Genomic DNA, 18,064 nt, shown 5'->3' with positions numbered 1-18,064 from the left:
AAATCATGTCTTGTTGCCTTCTAATAAATGACCACTAAGACTGTTTGTAAATAAATATGCAGTTATTAATTACCACATGTTCTGGTGTGAGTGATTACATGTTTGCGTCAGTTTGACAAGTTCCAGCTTCGATTTTAGCAATCCGCTGTAAAACAAATTTAAATGTGGTGCTATGTGAAGACCAGTATGTTTTAGTGGTTGTACAGAGTAGAATAGTTCAAATAATATTTTACAGTTAATTCCATCAATGCATTAAAAGAGTAATTTAGTATCTCCTAGTGTTTGTTCAGTGGCTTCAAACAAAACATCTCCTTCCAAACATTTAGTTCGTTAGATCTGTATAGTTAAATGCTTACACTGGAGGATAATGTCTTGTCGGTAGTACTAGATTAATGCGCAGAAAAGTATTTGAAGCTACGTATAATAAAAACAATATATAGGTTTAACATATTTGCATATTTTGCGTTTATTGCACATGGATAATAAAACAGAACTTTACCAAGAAAATAGAAATGGGTGTAGTCAACACTTATTTCCAAAAGAAGGAGGAACATAAGAGTGACCTATAAGAGTGGAGGAAGAAGTACGCAGATCGACTACGTTCTGTGTAGAAGAAGAAACCGGAGGAAGATTGGGGACTGTAAGGTTGTGACAGGTGAGAGCGTGGCCAGACCGCATTGGATGGTTGTGTCTAGAATGACTGTCATGAGGTAAAGAAAAAGTAAAATTGGAGAAGACCAAATGGTGGAAGCTGAAGAAAGTCAGAGAGTAGTTGTTAAATGTTCTGGATGGTAGAGATGCCAAATGATGGCTACTTCATCAACAGTAATTAGAGAGACAGGTAGGAAGGTACTTGGTGTGTCATCTGGACAGAGAATGGAAGATAAAAAAATCTGGTGGTGGAATAGTGAAGTGCAGGAAACCATTCAAAGAAAAGTTAGCCATGAAAAAAACACGACAGTGAGAGGACTGAAGTGAGGAGACAGGAATATAAGGAGATGCAATGTAGAGCAAAGAGGGAGGTGGCAAAGGCAAAGCAGAAGGCGTATGATGAGTTGTATGGAAGGCTGGGCACTAAAGATGGCGAAAAGAACTTGTACCGATTGGCAAGACAGAGGGATCAGGCTGGAAAGGATGTGCAGTAGATTAGGCTTGTTAAAGATAGGAATGGTAATGTTCTAACAAGTGAGGAGAGTGTGACGGGAAGATGGAAGGAGTACTTTGAGGAGCTGATGAATGAAGGGAATGAAAGAGAAAGAAGAGTAGAGGTCATGTGGACCAGGGAGTGGGAAATATTAGTGAGGGTGAAGTCTGGAAAACTCTGAAAAGAATGAAGACGGGGAAGGCAGTAGGACCTGATGACATACCAGTGGAGGTTTAGAAATGACTTGGAGAGACGGCAGTGAGGTTTTTGACTCAAATATTCAATGGCATATATGAGGGTGAGAAAATGCCTGACGAATGGATAAGAAGTTTGCTGGTGTCCATTTTTAAGAACAAGAGTGATGTACAGAGTTGTAGCAACTACAGGGGAATTAATCTGATGAGTCACACAATGAAGTTCTGAGAGAGAGTTGTGGAAGCTACACTTAGATGAGAGGTGACTATTTGTGAGCAGTAGTATGGTTTCATGCCAAGAAAGAGCACCACAGATGCCATCTGTGCTTTGAGAATGCTGATGAAGTAGTGAGAAGGTCAGAAAGAACTCCATTGTGTCTTTGTGGATTTAGAAAAAGCATATGACAGAGTGCAGAGGGAGGAGGTGTGGTATTGCGTGAGGAAATCTGGAGTGGCAGAAAAGTATGTTAGACTGGTACAGGACATGTATGAGGACAGCAGGACAGTGGTGAGATGTGCTGTAGGAGTGACCGATAGCTTCAAGTTGGAGGTGGGAGTGCATCAAGGATCGGCTCTGAGCCCCTTCTTGTTTGCTCTGGTGATGGACCGACTAACTGATGAGGTCAGGCAAGAATCCCCATGGACTATGATGTTTGCAGATGAGATTGTGATCTGTGGTGAGAACAGGGAACAGGTGGAAGAGAACTTGGAGAGGTGGGGGTATGCACTTGAAAGAAGAAGAATGAAAGTCAGCGTAAAGTAGAGTACATGTGTGTGAATGAGAGGGAGACAGGTGGAACAGTGAGGCTACAAGGAGCAGAGGTCACAAAGGTGCAGGACTTCCAGTACTTGGGGTCCACTGGCCAGGAAAATGGGGAATGTGGTAAAGAGGTGAAAAAGAGTCCAAGCAGGATGAAGTGGATGGAAAAACGTTTCAGGAGTGATTTGTGACAAACGGGTGTCAACAAAGGTCAAAGGAAAAGTTTACAAGACAGTGGTGAGACCAGCTATGTTGTATGGTCTGGAGACAGTGGGTCAACAAAAAGACAGGAGAAATATCTGGAAGTGGCAGAAATGAAGATGTTGAGTTTCTCCTTAGGAGTGACAAGGATGGATAAGATTAGGAATGAGATCATCAGAGGTACAGCACAGGTTGAACAACTGGGACATAAAGTTAGGGAGGTCAGATTGAGATGGTTTGGACATGTCCAGAGGAGGGACAGTGGGTATATTGGTAGAAGGATGTTGGAAATGCAGCTGCCAGGAAAAAGACAAAGAGGAGATCTATGGATGCAGTTAGAGAGAACATGGAGAAAATTGGAGTGAGGACAGAGTGAGATGGAGGAGGATGACTTTCTGTGGAGACCCCTGAAGAGGGAAAAGCTGGAAGAAGAAGGATCTTAAAACAGAACACTGAACAACATAACTGAACAGAGAGAAGTAAAGGTATAGAGACAGGAATAATGTTAAGTTTTAATTAATTTATTTTTATTAACATCTAGTGCTGCAGTATCAGCTGTAAATAAAAATCATGGCTGGTCATTTAAACTAAGATTCAGGATTTGTGTTAATTTGTTAAAAATAAAACAAGTTTAATGAAGTCTAGTTTAGATACACACTCTGCTTGCAGATCATATTGCAGGGCTGCTGTCTTGTAATGCTGGTTCAAGCCCAGGTAGCATCAGGTTGCGACCCCTGAAGAAGGGAGCAACAGAGCGAAACTCACTTGCAGATCATATTGAGAAATGTGATTAAGCTAAGTTCAAAAGTTTTGTTTTATTCATTTATGATACTGAAGTCAGAGATTTATGTGTCAATTTTAGCAACCAAAACACACAAATAAAAAAAAAAATTCTGCTGCCAAATTAAATCCATTCTGTCATGGTTTTAAAAGAAACTAAATGACATATTATCATGTTTAATAAGAAGCATAAAGCAATATACTTTTTGGAATAAAACTGAAACGTCTGGTGTTTGTCAATACTTCTGAAGCAAAGTGTATCCATCAAGAAAAAGTCAAACTTTTAAAGACATTCCTTAAAACTATCAATAAATAAAAATGTTGCACACTGTTGTTATTAATTTGTAATTATTAAAAAAATGACCAATTTTACCATTACCATTAGCATATTATTTATTTATTTATTCATTATTATTATTATTATTATTATTATTATTATAATTATATTGAAAGTCTCAAAATTGGAGATGTTTGCATAAACATCTAACAAGAAAATTTAACACTTTTATACATGCCCATTACGCATTTGTCCTTTATTTTAAACAAGATGTTTAGTGGGTTTTAGCTTTTTTTCCCCCTGTTATTTATCGTTATCTTTAAGAACTAACGTTTCAGATGTAGTGACGTAACTGAAAGTGACGTTATCTTCATGTTTTGGTGTCGTGGGCAAGCCCATCGCCAGGAAATATAACTGTGTATTCATCTGATTGGCTAACAGACCTTTGGCGTTGTCTGATTGGCTATTGTCACGCTGCGCGCGTTCTGATTGGTGGAATCTCCACAGTAAGAAGTGTCCCTGAGAGAGGTTTATGAGTAGCTACGTTAAGTAGTATGTGTATACTGTATAATCTAAATTATTTTTACGGAGAGTGTTTTATAGTTTAAATGTTGTAGCGTGTCCACAGGTACTTTACAATTTGTTTTGAAACTAATACGTTGCGTCTCGTGCATATAGTTAGCCGTTTTGCCAGTTTTATTTGGTTGTCTAAAACTAGCCTGTTAGCTTAGCGTCGTACCAGCTGTTCTACTCTACTGGGTTTGTTAGCTGGTTTTGACAGCTAAGGTGACTAAAATTAATCAGTTCGGTTCCGGTTGGAACGGTTTTCTCAGGTTTGCATGTTGGAGTTCGTTTAACTTTTTTTCTATGAGTTGACTGCTAGGCTGTAACTGAATGTGTGGTGGTATAAATAGCCGCAGCTAGCAGATGGTTAGCTTGACAACAATGGGTTGTAAAAGAGGCTTAAAGACAGCCCGAGCGCTTTATTTTGTGTCCATTCTTCTCATAGTTTCTGTCAAAGGATTAACAGCTGGTAAGTATTACCTGTGGATGTTTTTGTTATACTTTCACAAAGCTTGGAGCGATTAACTGTTGCTAGTAGCTGCAAGGAAATCGTTTTGCTATTTTAATTAACGGTATCTACTGCCCCACTGTTATTTGCAGATGAAGATCAGCACAAGAACGACGGATCAGATTTAAAGGTGAGACATATGTCTTTATATGATATCCCATGACGAGTTTATATGTTTCTTAAGATCATTATTTGCTGTTCTTTGCAATGCAATGCCTGTGTAATATAGTTTTGAATCCTTATTTCTTGTAGTTTTCAATTATCTACAAGAGCTGCACAGTACTGTAGAAATTTAATCTTTTTAAATAAAAATAAATGCAAATTTTGACTTGTACTGGATACATCTATTGAAAATTTTGAGCAACAAATCCCTTCTCTACAAATATGTATGTTCAAAGTAGGTTTGCAAAGGAGTGAATATGTGAAATTGAAAGGCTGGTTTCAAAACCTAAAAGAGCCCCATTTTTGAGAGTAGCTGTACAGTGGCTGAAACACACTGGCTGACGCATCATGACACTATTCTCTTAATAACAACACATAAATTCAAAGTCATACTTCTAACACTTTTTGGGAAGTGGTGGCACAGAGGTTAGAGAAGGTGGGCCTGATTGCCGGTTCAACTCTTGGTGCCGACAACATCAAAATATGGGTGGGATAGGTGGAGCATCCACACCTGCCTCCACTCTCATTTGCCCCACTCTGGGCCCTTGAGCAAGGCCCTTAACCCCACCATCTGCTCCCCCGGGCACCCTACATGGCAGCTCTCTGCTCCACACAGAGGGCTGTGGTAGCTCTGTGTTTGCATCAGGAAGGGCATCCGGTGTAAAAATAATTGCTAAGTCTTCATGCAACTTAGTTCGCTGTGGCGACCCCTGAAGAAGGGAGCAGCCGAAAGGCGGGAAAAAACAAAAAAACACATCTAACACTTTTTGATAGTGTATATTTTTTAATGAAATGCTTTCAGATCTTGCTTTGTACTTTGGTGTTGATTTTAAAGTGATCAAACGTTTAGGCTGGCTAAATGTGAGTTGCAAATAAAGTATATAGTTTCATTTGTTTATTTCTTCTTTAGTAGTTAAAACATGTACAGGAAAATGACTTTGCAAAAATATATGCAACTCCGTTGCACTTGTGTCATCCATTTTGTCCCCAATTCTGTCATTAGTAACAAACTTAAAGTTTGTAGGTTCGAATGATAAATGAAAAAAATATGTATTAAATAACCTTCACATTACAGTAAATTATATCAGGCTGATGCATCATGTTTAGTTACAAAAATAAAGTGTTTTTATTTTAAATCAAGTAGCAAAAAAATAACCCCCCATCATGTGCATTCATTAAATATTTGATGCAGTTTGTTTTATTTCTTTGTATTAACTTTCTGTTTGTCGTTAGTCCTACCATGACCCAGAGTCTGAAGAGGACGATGATCGCTTTACATCAAAAATCGTGGCCGGTGCAGCTGTGACTTCTCGTCAGGAAGTCTCTCAAACCGAGGAGGAGAAACCGTCACCTGAAGAGGCAGAAGACAAGGAGGAGCTGCCTGAACAGCCACCTCCTATTGTGGAGAAACCAAAAGAAGGTTTGTTCATGCCTTGTAGTCACAAAAATAAACTACGTATTTAATTTGAACTTTTTATGATAAATGGGTTTGTATAGAAATTAGAACACCACTTCCCACAGAATGAACAATTACCAGTGAATAAAACTATTTATGACAACCCTAAAATGTCATTCTTTATAATAACTGTGTTATTGAGAAGACCTGCTTGGTATCTGATTGGTTTGGCTGTGAAAAAGTGAGATTGTAGTTTTGGGCAGACTATACAGTTTTTAAGGCTATTTCTAAATTCATTTTTTATGATTTTTGTTTTGAAATAAGGTTAATTGCTTTATCAGTTAAAAATGAAAGGCTTTTGATTTCAGTGTGTAAAGTGTTTGCAAAAAAAAAAAACATTTCATCAGTGCAACAATTTTCAGTCAGGTCATCTGGACAGTTTCTTTTTTATTTATTTTTTTATTTCATCAGTGGCATCAGTCTGAATTTTAAAATGTGTAGCATCTTTCATATGAAACTGCATGAAGACGCAGTGGTTCCCCGTGCTGCAGCTGTGATTATCTGACATGAGAATGTCTCTTGAGTGCTGATGTTTTGCTGAACAGAAGAATTTCTCCTCTTGTATTTTTTTCCTTTTACCTTTTGGTGAGCTTAACATGCTGACCAGTTTGTTCTCTTGCCAGTGCTGAACTAAGTGGTTTCAGTTATAATTTTATTTTGGGTGAACGGTTGAATCCCTTGAGAGATTATCAGCGTCTTGCACCTGTGGCCTTTATTGCAGTCCGTTACATCACTTTACTCAGGGCTTGTTTGTTCCTAAAAACGTGTTTTGTCACGTTAAGAAAATAAATAATTTGAAATGGATAAAATGTAGCCACACGATTTAAAGCCTGTGTTGTAAAATAAAATTACTTTTAGCATAGCACGTTTCTTTTTATTTATTTATTTTTCTCTATATTTTTATTTTCAGTTCCTCTGGTGAACGGAGGCACCTCTCATGGAGAGCCTTGTATTTTCCCGTTTGTCTTCCGAGACAAAGAGTACTCGGACTGTACCACTGATGGACGGGGGGATGGACGGCTGTGGTGTGCCACAACCTACAGCTATGACCAGGATAAGATGTGGGGGTTCTGTGAGAGTAAGTTTTCCTTTTATCATCTCACACTCTGTAAAGCTAAACACAAAGCAGATGTAGCATACAGCAACAATATATAATTTAAAAGCTAAAAACTAAACCTAAATTCTGACAATCTGTCTTCAACTAAATATTTAAAATAGTTGGGCATTTGTTCTTATTTGAAGTATTGTAGTTTAAGGGAAGGGAAGTCTGAAATTGTCATCATTGTATGTTTTCATACAACGATGAGATTAGTTCTCTGCATTTAACGCATTGCACATGAGATACACTCAGGTGGAGCAGTGGGCACCTACAGTGCCTTGTGAAAGTATTCAGCCACCTTGAACTTTTCAACCTTTTGCCACATTTCAGGCTTCAAAACATAAAGATATAAAATTTTAATTTTTTGTGAAGAATCAACAACAAGTGGGACACAATCGTGAAGTGGAATGAAATTTATTGGATGTGTCAAACTTTTTTAACAAATAAAAAACTGAAAAGTGGGGCATGCAATATTATTGGGCCCCTTGCGTTAATACTTTGTAGCGCCGCCTTTTGCTGCAGTTCCAGCTGCAAGTCTCTTGGGGTATGTCTCTATCAGTTTCGCCCATTCTTCTTTGCAAAACAGCTCGAGCTCAGTGAGGTTGATGGAGAGCGTTTGTGAACAGCAGTCTTCAGCTTTTTCCACAGATTCTCGATTGAATTCAGGTCTGGACTTTGACTTGGCCATTCCAACACCTGGATACGTTTATTTGTGAGCCATTCCATTGTAGATTTGGCTTTATGTTTGGATCATTGTCTTGTTGGAAGATAAATCTCCGTCCCAGTCTCAGGTCTCTTGCAGACTCAAACAGGTTTTCTTCCAGAATGGTCCAGTATTTGGCCCCATCCATCTTCCCATCAATTCTGACCATCTTCCCTGACCCTGCTCACAAAAAGCAGGCCCAAACCATGATGTTGCCACCACCATGTTTGACAGTGGGGATGGTGTGTTCAGGGTGATGAGCTGTGTTGCTTTTATGCCAAACATATCGTTTTGCATTGTGGCCAAACAGTTTGATTTTGGTTTCATCTGACCAGAGCACCTTCTTCCACATGTTTGGTGTGTCTCCCAGGTGCTTGTGGCAAACTTTAAACAACACTTTTTATGGATATCTTTGAGAAATGTCTTTCTTCTTGCCACTCTTCCATAAAGGCCAGATTTGTGCAGTGTACGACTGATTGTTGTCCTATGGACAGACTCTCCCACCTCAGCTGTAGATCTCTGCAGTTCAACCAGAGTGATCATGGGCCTCTTGGCTGCATCTCTGATCAGTCTTCTCCTTGTTCCAGATGAAAGTTTAGAGGGACGGCCGGGTCTTGGTAGATTTGCAGTGGTCTGATACTCCTTCCATTTCAATATGATTGCTTGCACAGTGCTCCTTGAGATGTTTAAAGCTTGGGAAATCTTTTTGTATCCAAATCCGGCTTTAAACTTCTCCACAACAGTATCTCAGACCTGCCTGGCGTGTTCCTTGGTCTTCATGATGCTCTCTGCGCTTTGAACAGAACCCTGAGACTATCACAGAGCAGGTGCATTTATACGGAGACTTGATTACACACAGGTGGATTCTATTTATCATCATCAGTCATTTGGGACAACATTGGATCATTCATAGATCCTCACTGAACTTCTGGAGTGAGTTTGCTGCACTGAAAGTAAAGGGGCCCAATAATATTGAACGCCCCACTTTTCAGTTTTTTATTTGTTAAAAAAGTTTGACACATCCAATAAATTTCATTCCACTTCACGATTGTGTCCCACTTGTTGTTGATTCTTCACAAAAAATTAAAATTTTATGTCTTTATGTTTGAAGCCTGAAATGTGGCAAAATGTTGAAAAGTTCAAGGGGACGAATACTTTTGCAAGGCACTGTATGCAAGTGCCCGGGGAGCAATTAGGGATTGGGTGTCTTGCTTAAAGACACTGACATGTGGGAATGGCTGGGAGTCGATCCGTGAGTTTCTGGTCTCAGGTCAGCTGCCCTACCTCTACCCCATCTCGGCCCCCGAAGATAGCTGAACTTGTACCTTGTGACATCTATGACATCAGCGAGCTCGGAGTAAGTCTTCATCCAGGCTAGGCTGCTAGATAGCCTGACCTAATGTGAGGGCGCTCGTATCTTCCAAGATTTTTGTCGCTTGGGGGGATTGGGGCGGTGACATATCTGTGCTGCGCTGTTTATATAGATCTTGTATGTATTGCGTACTACTAGCTTAGTGCTGTCAGTGCTGAGCGGGGGGTTTGTGTGTGTGTGTGTGTGTCTGTTTGGTAGGCAGGGCGCTTGGTTCTGTAGACAGGGTAGGGCACACTGCTTGTATGATGGGAGGGGAAACACTGGTTTAAATCCTCGATAATGGTATTTATTGTGTATTTTTTGTTCCTTAGTTAGGAAAACTTCCATTTGTTTAACCTCCTAAGACCTGGACTCTTGCATATGTGGATGCCAGGTCCTAGAAGGTTAAATGGAGAGGTTACATTAAAACTGTACCTCATTCAGCCACTAGGGGGCATCAGTCTTTATGGCTTCAACTTCTTGCTTCTGGTCTTGTCTAGTTGTATCTCAGTGGCAAATCAAGTCATAAATCTTGAACTTAAAGATCATTGTAAAGATTAATGTTTCTTTATGAATCTTATCCATAAGCTTTTCAGTGCAATACTTTATTGGCTGAACAGTTGAGAGACCTGGGAAAAAAAAAATCTGTTATAATGTTTTGGGTGAAAATGTTCAGTAATTAAAAAATACTTTTAGGTTTCAGGACTCCAGGTAAACGAGCCAGATGACTTTGTCAACCAGTGTCTAAAACCTCTTTTCTCTGTTGTGTGCGTCTCTTTGTTTGTTTTAGCGGAGGAGCAGGCCCAGCAGAGACTACAGGCTGAAGAGGCTGAGCAGCAGTATCAGACAGTTGTACACATGCTCAATGTCTCCACCAGAAGGACTCAGAAAAAGGAGTCAGTTTCTTCCTTAGAGTGCATTTCCTTACTTGTGGTTTTGGTGTTAGGAAAAATGTCTATTTCTGCTTTGACACAGGCTGCTTACGTGATTTCACATCCTTTTATTTATTGCATTTGTTTTGCCTAACTCCAGCTAAGTCATCTCTGCTTATGACTTCTCTCAGGTTGTATGAAAAGCTGCTGAAGGTGGCAGAGAAAGGCCACCAAAAAGCCACAGAGAAGGTGGCGTACGCCATGCTGTTTGGAGACTACATAAGCCAAAATGTCACAAAGGCCAGAGAAATGTTTGAGAAACTTGCCACGGAGGGCTCACCTAAAGCTCAGATGGTACAACCCTCATTATATTTAATCATCACTTTCTAAAACAGTGAATCTGCAGACAGTGCACAGTGTAAAGCTATGTTTGCTTTTCTTTAGGCCCTTGGCTTTCTATATGCAGCAGGACTTGGAGTTAACTCAAGTCAAGCAAAGGTATTTTCTTTACTTTGCATCTTTCTTTCAATCATTTTAACCTCAAGGCGTAACTCGTGTTCTGTTTTTCAGGCTTTAGTTTACTACACCTTTGGTGCTTTGGGGGGAAACCTAATAGCTCACATGATTCTGGTGAGTTCATATAATTGCTGTATTGTCAGACGTTTCTACAATATCAGTAAACATTAAATCTTATATTTTTATTAGGGCTACAGGTACTGGTCAGGTGTGGGAGTTCCTCAAAGTTGCGAGTCAGCACTAACTCATTATAGACTTGTTGCAAATCACGGTAAGCACTTTTCTTATTCTTCTTTTGATTTGTGCTTACTGGAAAAACATACACCTGTTAAGTAAAACGAATCTTAAATTGTCTTGTTTTTCATCTTTAGTGGCCAGTGACGTGTCCCTGACCGGCGGCTCGGCAGTGCAGAGGATCAGACTTCTGGACGAGGTGGAAAACCCAGGTTCCACCAGTGGGATGTTGGAGGAGGACCTAATCCAGTATTACCAGTTTCTGGCTGAGAAAGGAGATGTCCAAGCTCAGGTAAAATGGTTCAACAGTGTCCCTCACCTTTCTGTCTGGCTTTTTAATTTAATGTTATCTGTGTAATTACATAAAGAGGAAGCAGTTTGAAACAAAAAAACACTTTTTTGTATTTATTTGTGTAAGGACAGTATTTACTCATTATTCAGATGTTGGATATAACTGAAATGTTTCTTATATTTTTAATTCAAACCATTTCTGGTTGTTCTGTTGAACATATTTGCCTCCTGCGCTCATTGATAGGTGGGTTTAGGTCAGCTCCACCTGCATGGTGGACGAGGAGTAGAACAGAATCACCAGGTAATGTTTTATATCCGTTTGCCCTGTCTGGTGTTCTGACGTCATCTCGCTCTGCTGAATGAGTTCGTTCTGCTTCCTGTCCATCAGAGGGCGTACGACTACTTCACACAGGCTGCAAACGCTGGAAACACACACGCCATGGCTTTCCTCGGCAAGGTGAGGAAGAGGAGGTTCATTAGTTCTCCGAAGACTCGTCTTTTTATTTCTTATGCATCTTGATTTTTATTTTTAGTCAACTTGTAGAATGAATAATGTTCTTACAGTAATGTTCTCTAAAGTTGGATTGTGTTTTTGATTTGTATCTTTCTTTGCTGTTCGTAAATATTTGAACTACAAATGGTTTTTATTTCATAAACAATAAAGCCAATAATTTGGCATTGACTTATTAAAAAAAAAAAGATTTTTAAGCATGTGATTTTTTTTTGTTCTGTAAATATTTTCTCCTCAGATGTATTCAGAGGGCAGTGAGTTTCTCCCACAGGACAACGAGACAGCCCTGCAGTACTTCAAGAAGGCCTCTGATATGGTAAAGATGGAAAAGACGCATCTCAAGTGCATCATTAACTTTTTAATTCTTGTATTAGTGCGCAGTGAAGCATTTCTGATGAGTACAGATTTCCTTTCTTTGAGTACTATGTACGGTATTTGTGTTGAAGGTGAATAAATGTTTGGAAAACTAAAACTTATTTTTATTTTTAGGGTAATCCAGTGGGTCAGAGTGGCCTGGGCATGGCCTATTTATATGGACGGGGTGTCCCAGTGGTAAGGGACTGTTTTAATTCATTTCATTGTGTGAATGTTTATGAATCATTTACACTGTTGTGGTCCATTTTTCTTCTGTACGTTTTTTGGCACGATTCTCATCCCACTGTTTTCAAGCTATTTCAACAAATCCTAAATCAAAACGTTCTTCAGCTTCTTTCAGCTACCTTGTGCAAATTTAAACTTTTATCAGCTACTTTCAGCTATTTTTTTTCAGCTGTTTTGTGCTCCCTTCAGATTCTTTCTGCTGACTAGAACATTTTTGTGCTTCTAGTTATTTCTGCTAATTTCAGCTTGTTATGCTCCTTTCAGCTTATTTCTGCAAGTTTCACCTTTTACTACTATTTCAGCTACTCTATAGCTGTTTTTATTCTTATTTAAGCTTTTTCAGCTAATTCCACATTTTTTGCACTCGTTAAAACTTTTTTCAACCTAATTCAGCAAAAAATGTGCTTTCTCCACGTCCTCCTTGTAATTGAAACTTTTCTGCTTTATTAGCTACTTTTCAGCAGTTTTTTTTTTACTAATTTCAACTTTGTTCAGATAATTTCCACTGTTTGGGCTAATTTCTGCTTCTTTCAGCAAACATCTTCTTTCTGCTTTTTAAGCTTATTCTACCTTTTCAGCTACTTTTAAAAATATTTTTTAGCTAATTTCAGATTAATTCAAGATTTACGTGGTAATTTCTGCTACTTTCAGCCTAATTCACTTTTTTTCTGCTAATTTCAGCTTGTTATACTCCTTTCAGCTTTTTTCTGCTAGTTTCAGCTTTTATGCTATTTCAGCTACTGTTTAGCTGTTTGTTTGTTTTTTTGCTAAATTTAGTTTTTCAGCTAATTCCACATTTTTGTGCTCATTTCAGCTCCTTCCATGTCCTTTTGGTAGTTGAAGCGCCTTTCTGCTTTTTCAGCTACTTTTCATCTATTATTTTCTTTTGTTGCTAAATTCAACTTTCTTTGGGTAATATCCTAATTTTTGTGCTCATTTCTGTTTATTTAAACCTAGTTTGGCAAATATGTGTTCTTTCTGCTTTCTTCTGCTAAGTTAGGTTTGTTCTTCCATTTTAGCTACATTTCAGCATTTTTTTTAGCTAATTTCAGCTGTTCTTCAGCAATAAGCATTCACACTACATTTTCACAGGAAATTCAATTTCTCTAGTTTAAACTGATAGTCACAAACTTGTTTTCCTTTTCCTGTTATACACACATCTGCTACAGCGTTTGTAATTAAGCACACCTGGCTTTTAATCATAGTAAAGTAACACGTCATTTTAATTAGTTTTTTTTTTTTTTTTTCCCTTCAGAACTACGAGTTGGCCCTGAAATACTTCCAGAAAGCAGCAGAGCAGGGCTGGGTGGATGGCCAGCTGCAGCTGGGGACCATGTATTACAGTGAGTGTTGAGGAAACGTGCACATAACAATCCCTTTATGTTTTAAATCACAACAGTATATTTACTTCCTCTTCTTCAGATGGCATTGGTGTCAAGCGCGATTACAAACAGGCGCTTAAATTCTTCAACCTGGCCTCCCAGGCGGGCCACATCCTGGCTTTCTACAACCTGGCACAGATGCATGCTACAGGTACAGGTGTGATGCGCTCCTGCCACACTGCAGTGGAGGTAAGTCACTGAACGGAAGCTCATTCTAATGGTTTAACTTGGAATTTGGAGGATGTTAGCTGGCATATTTTAATAAAAATATTTAATATAGTGTGTCATGCTGCGTTTGTCCTGGTTGCAGCTTTTTAAGAACGTGTGTGAGCGTGGTCGCTGGTCAGAACGTCTGATGATGGCTTACGGCAGCTTTAAAGAGGGCGAGACGGACGCTGCGCTGGTTCAGTACCTGCTGCTGGCAGAGCAGGGCTATGAAGTAGCTCAGAGCAACGTCGCCTTCATTCTGGACCAAAGTAAGACAACCATGTTATTTTTTTGTTGTTGCCAGGTTATTGTGAGACTATACGTCTGAACATCTGGTTGAAATGTTTTGTCTCTGGATTTTAACAAACAGAAGGAGTGAGGATCTTCAGTGAGAATGAGACTTACCCTCGGGCTTTACTCCACTGGACGAGAGCTGCAGCACAAGGTGAGCCCTTGCTCAGTTTGTCCTTGTAATTTTAACGTGTGCAGAGTATATTTTCCACATGTTGACCTTCTTTGCCGTCAGGATTCCATTAAGAGTTAATAAGAAAACTCAAAACTTGGATTTTTATGTTTGCTTTCTGTGGGTCTGCACGATCAGTTGGAGTGCAGGTGGGATCGAATTAAAAAGTGCCCTTGAGCAAGATTCCTCCTTTGCTTGTCAAAATGCTTATTGTTGTGAATGAGAGTATGAACTTGTATTAATGACAATATAGAAAGGGTGAATATATATTGTTTGAAAATTGTAGAAAAGCAAAGCACTGAATGAGCCTGTTTTAATTCACCAGACTGCCAAAATTGTCACCCAAAGACGTCTTGTGCTACACATGTTCTGATTGGCTCAAAGATACGTTGACACTGAAAATCCTCCAGTTCTGTGTGTGCTGTAGCTGTTTGTGTGGTTGCTGATTTGATCAGATGATTAACAGACCTGCCTGAGAAGACTGGTCTAAGTAAAAACACTTTCACAACCCCACCTCCTTTACTGAATGGATCAGCAGGAATACAGAATAGTGTCACAGCATGCTAAGTAGTTTATAAAGCTGTAGAAAACTAGTTCAGGAATAGAGTTCAAGGTTCTTTATTGTCATTCGCATCACATGTGGTACATGAGGTGGAACGAAATTGTGTACTCAAGGTCCCAGTAGAAGTTCTACTGTTTGAAAACTTCACACGTACCTTTTGCTTTAAGGTTACACTGTGGCGAGGATAAAACTAGGCGACTATCACTTCTACGGATATGGAACCGATGTGGACTACGAGACTGCTGTCATTCACTACAGACTGGCATCAGAGCAGCAGAATGGAGCCCAGGCCATGTTTAACCTGGGCTACATGCATGAGAAAGGCCTGGGAATCAAACAGGTGAGCCGCTACTTTGATTACGAGTTTACCTTCAGGTAGAGCTGTCATTTCGAACCCGGAGCCCAGCTCCGCCCGACACAGACTAGGGCCGGGCCGGTCCATAATAATGTGCGGGCCAGGCCAGTGTCTGGCTTTTTATTGCGTCGGCGGACGATCCAATTAAATTTACCATCACCAACCACATGGGGCCATTTCACTGCGTGCTGACCGGCCTTGAAAGAGGAAAACCATTCAGTTAAGCTTCAGATGGACTCTTACCAGTAATCCATCTGACCAAATGGACATTCAGCCGCTACACTCCGTGGACACGCGCGGCCGACGACCCAAACAGGTGAGATCACAAAATATCCAACATGTCAGAGCAGGGTACGTGTCTGAATAACGCAGAATGCAGCAGAAGCAGGGACTTAATGCACTTTGACAGCCATGAAAGGACAAACACCCCTCAGCTCCGATCTTCTGCCCCTTTTTGTTCAGCCACGCGCGTCCGCCAACCGTTAAGCAGGCCTATTGTAATTGTGCTGTTTATTATTTTTCTTTTTTTTTATTATTCTTCTCCGACAAGAGGCGCTAATATCAGCGCTTAATTAAAAATGTCAGTGGGGTTTTCGTGTTCGGACCTGTAATTACTGTTAATTCGTCAGATTGGGTGGGGTTTGGAAATGATGGCTACGGGTTGGAGCCGGGTCGGGTCGGATATTTCGGACCCGAATGCAACTCTACATTCAGGTATGAATCTGTGATTGTAACTCCTGATTTGTTCTGCTGGATTTTCTGCAGGATATCCATTTAGCCAAGCGCTTCTATGACATGGCAGCTGAAGCCAGTCCTGATGCTCAGGTGCCAGTTTTCCTGGCCCTGTGCAAGCTGGGCCTGGTTTACACGCTACAGTACCTGCAAGATTTTAATGTAAGTACCTTCTCACCAACAGTTTTGTTTTAAAATAACATTTTAGGTTGCTCTTTAATTTTTTATAAACTACTTTCAGTTCAGTTCAGTTTATTTATATAGTGCCAAATCACAACAGAATTCATCTGAACAGAAACATTCATATACATAAGTCAGTTAATAATATTTATCTAAGGAGCCAGCTTCAAGTTTTCACTTCGTCAGTCTCCCATCCTAAGTGAGCACAGATGCAACAGTGGAAAGGAGAAACTCCCTCATGAGGAAGAAACCTCCAGCAGAACCAGGCTCAGGTCTAGCAGCCATCCGCTTCAGCCGGCTGTGCCCGAGAGCACAGGAAGGAGAAACGGACACACAATGGCAGGTCCAGGATGGAGGCCATCTGGTTTTTCACTAAGAGGATCGACAAAAAGACAGAAACCAAATGCTAAGAAAGAATAATTACAAATACAAACTATTCATTAGATAAACGAGGTCAGTTTGTCCTCCAGTAGTCGAAGGCTGTAGCAGCATAGGAAGAGGTCAGAAAACCAAGCTGACTAACTTTATTAGAGAAATAAATGGTATTGATCACAAATGCCTTGTTTTTTTCTCCTTTATTCCCATTCTGGCTGTGGTGACTTCTGTAAGCTGAATGAGCTGATTGATCAGGTGGACCTGGACCAGCTTCTGGGCCCAGAGTGGGACCTCTACCTCATGACTGTCATCGCCCTGCTGCTAGGCACAGTCATCGCCTACCGACAGCGCCAACACCAAATCATCCTGCCGCCTCGCCCACCTGCCCCTCCACCCCCTCCCAGAGCAGCTCAGGAAGAGCCACAAGCCCAGGCTGAGCCACAGGCTCAGGATGAAACACCAGGCCGGGGCCCGGCTCACGAGGAGGAGCAGCAGTAGCGCGAGGGCAGTCAAACAGACTCTACCCGCCTCACTGCATGAAGCAGCTGGTGCCCAACTAGTTAAAAACCTGCTGCTTTGAGTGCGTCTCACACTCTGCCTGCTCCCTCATCACTATACAACTTGTCCAAGAACTGTTCAGTCTCACAGCTCCTGTTCTCAGCTCGAGAGGTGATAAGACACTGAAGGAACTGAACAACCTGTGCTGAGAGGACGGGTCAGACTCGGGACTTGTCAGTCTGTGGCTCAGGACTTTGCCAGAAGCACTCGTGTCGTCACCATGGGAATAGTTTCACTGTTGCCAAATCAAAGGCATTTTAGAGCGAACTGGTTTGAAAGATGGAACCTTGTTTGTGTATTGGTTTCGTCTTCTACTTCACCAGTTTTGATTCGTTTTGTTTCTTTGGGGACATTTCCATCGAGTTGCTTCAGTCGTAATTCACTTCAGGTTTAGGTTTGCGTCATGAAAATGTGAACGTCAATTTTCTTTTCTAGCTGATCTGTTTGCTAATGAAAGTTTTGTCTAATTGATGGTTTTCAAAGTAGGCACTTTTTGTTGGGTTTTAGTTACCATTTTATCAGTACAGTATCCTCGCTAACCTGCTTTTTGCTCAATTTTTGTTGAATAAAACCGAACCGACTTCAAAAAATCACTTTATCTTGAGCAAGATGAAGCTTGTTTTTGGGTTCTAATTGCAAGCGAGTGCCTGAAGCCTGTCAGAACTGAGCTGGAGTCAAAATAAAAACCTGTTTTAAAAGTCATGGAGGCATCTTTTTAACTTTCATAAAACAAATCAGAACAGCTTTCAAAATAATAAAGAGCAAGAAAAAAACTTAACTGGTCCTGTATCTGTTTTTTCCCAGAGACTTTACCGTTGTAAGTTGCTGTGGATTAATAGTAAACAGAAAACAGACATTTGAGCAGTCATAAATAACACAAGTGGATTTTTTAAAGGTGTTACACAACTTCAGCTGCTGCGACAGTTTCCACCCCCTCACCAAAAGTTTAAATTGGAAGTCTTCCCACAGCTCAGATGGCTGCAGCTCATCCTAACATGAAAAACTAAATAACACCCAGTTAGGCCTT

At 40.3% G+C, this 18,064-nt stretch overlaps 1 protein-coding gene across 1 annotated transcript; it reads left to right on the top strand.

Moving 5' to 3' along the window:
• Positions 1 to 3,871: 3,871 nt before the first annotated feature.
• Positions 3,872 to 17,801, top strand: sel1l (SEL1L adaptor subunit of ERAD E3 ubiquitin ligase). The gene is made up of 21 exons (XM_037685372.1): positions 3,872 to 4,389; positions 4,521 to 4,558; positions 5,824 to 6,010; positions 6,957 to 7,124; positions 9,990 to 10,095; positions 10,263 to 10,425; positions 10,516 to 10,569; positions 10,642 to 10,701; positions 10,777 to 10,858; positions 10,959 to 11,113; positions 11,357 to 11,413; positions 11,501 to 11,569; positions 11,862 to 11,939; positions 12,113 to 12,175; positions 13,479 to 13,566; positions 13,646 to 13,794; positions 13,916 to 14,081; positions 14,183 to 14,257; positions 15,005 to 15,177; positions 15,958 to 16,086; positions 16,714 to 17,801. The coding sequence occupies exons 1-21, from the start codon at positions 4,284 to 4,286 to the stop codon at positions 16,975 to 16,977; spliced, it is 2,430 nt and encodes an 809-aa protein (XP_037541300.1). The 5' UTR covers positions 3,872 to 4,283; the 3' UTR covers positions 16,978 to 17,801.
• The last annotated feature ends 263 nt before the right edge of the window (positions 17,802 to 18,064 follow it).

The sequence above is a fragment of the Nematolebias whitei genome, chromosome 12 (assembly GCF_014905685.2).
Source record: "Nematolebias whitei isolate Nwh7 chromosome 12, NemWhi1, whole genome shotgun sequence".
Classification (NCBI taxonomy): domain Eukaryota; kingdom Metazoa; phylum Chordata; class Actinopteri; order Cyprinodontiformes; family Rivulidae; genus Nematolebias; species Nematolebias whitei.
This window is presented reverse-complemented; position numbering and strand designations above follow the sequence as displayed.

Excerpts from the sequence above, each read along its gene's own strand:
- sel1l (XM_037685372.1), top strand. The coding sequence starts at position 4,284 with ATGGTTAGCTTGACAACAATGGGTTGTAAAAGAGGCTTAAAGACAGCC. Across the intron at positions 10,702-10,776 it reads TAATAGCTCACATGATTCTG|GGCTACAGGTACTGGTCAGG; the intron begins GTGAGTTCATAT and ends TATTTTTATTAG. Across the intron at positions 16,087-16,713 it reads AGTACCTGCAAGATTTTAAT|CTGAATGAGCTGATTGATCA; the intron begins GTAAGTACCTTC and ends GACTTCTGTAAG.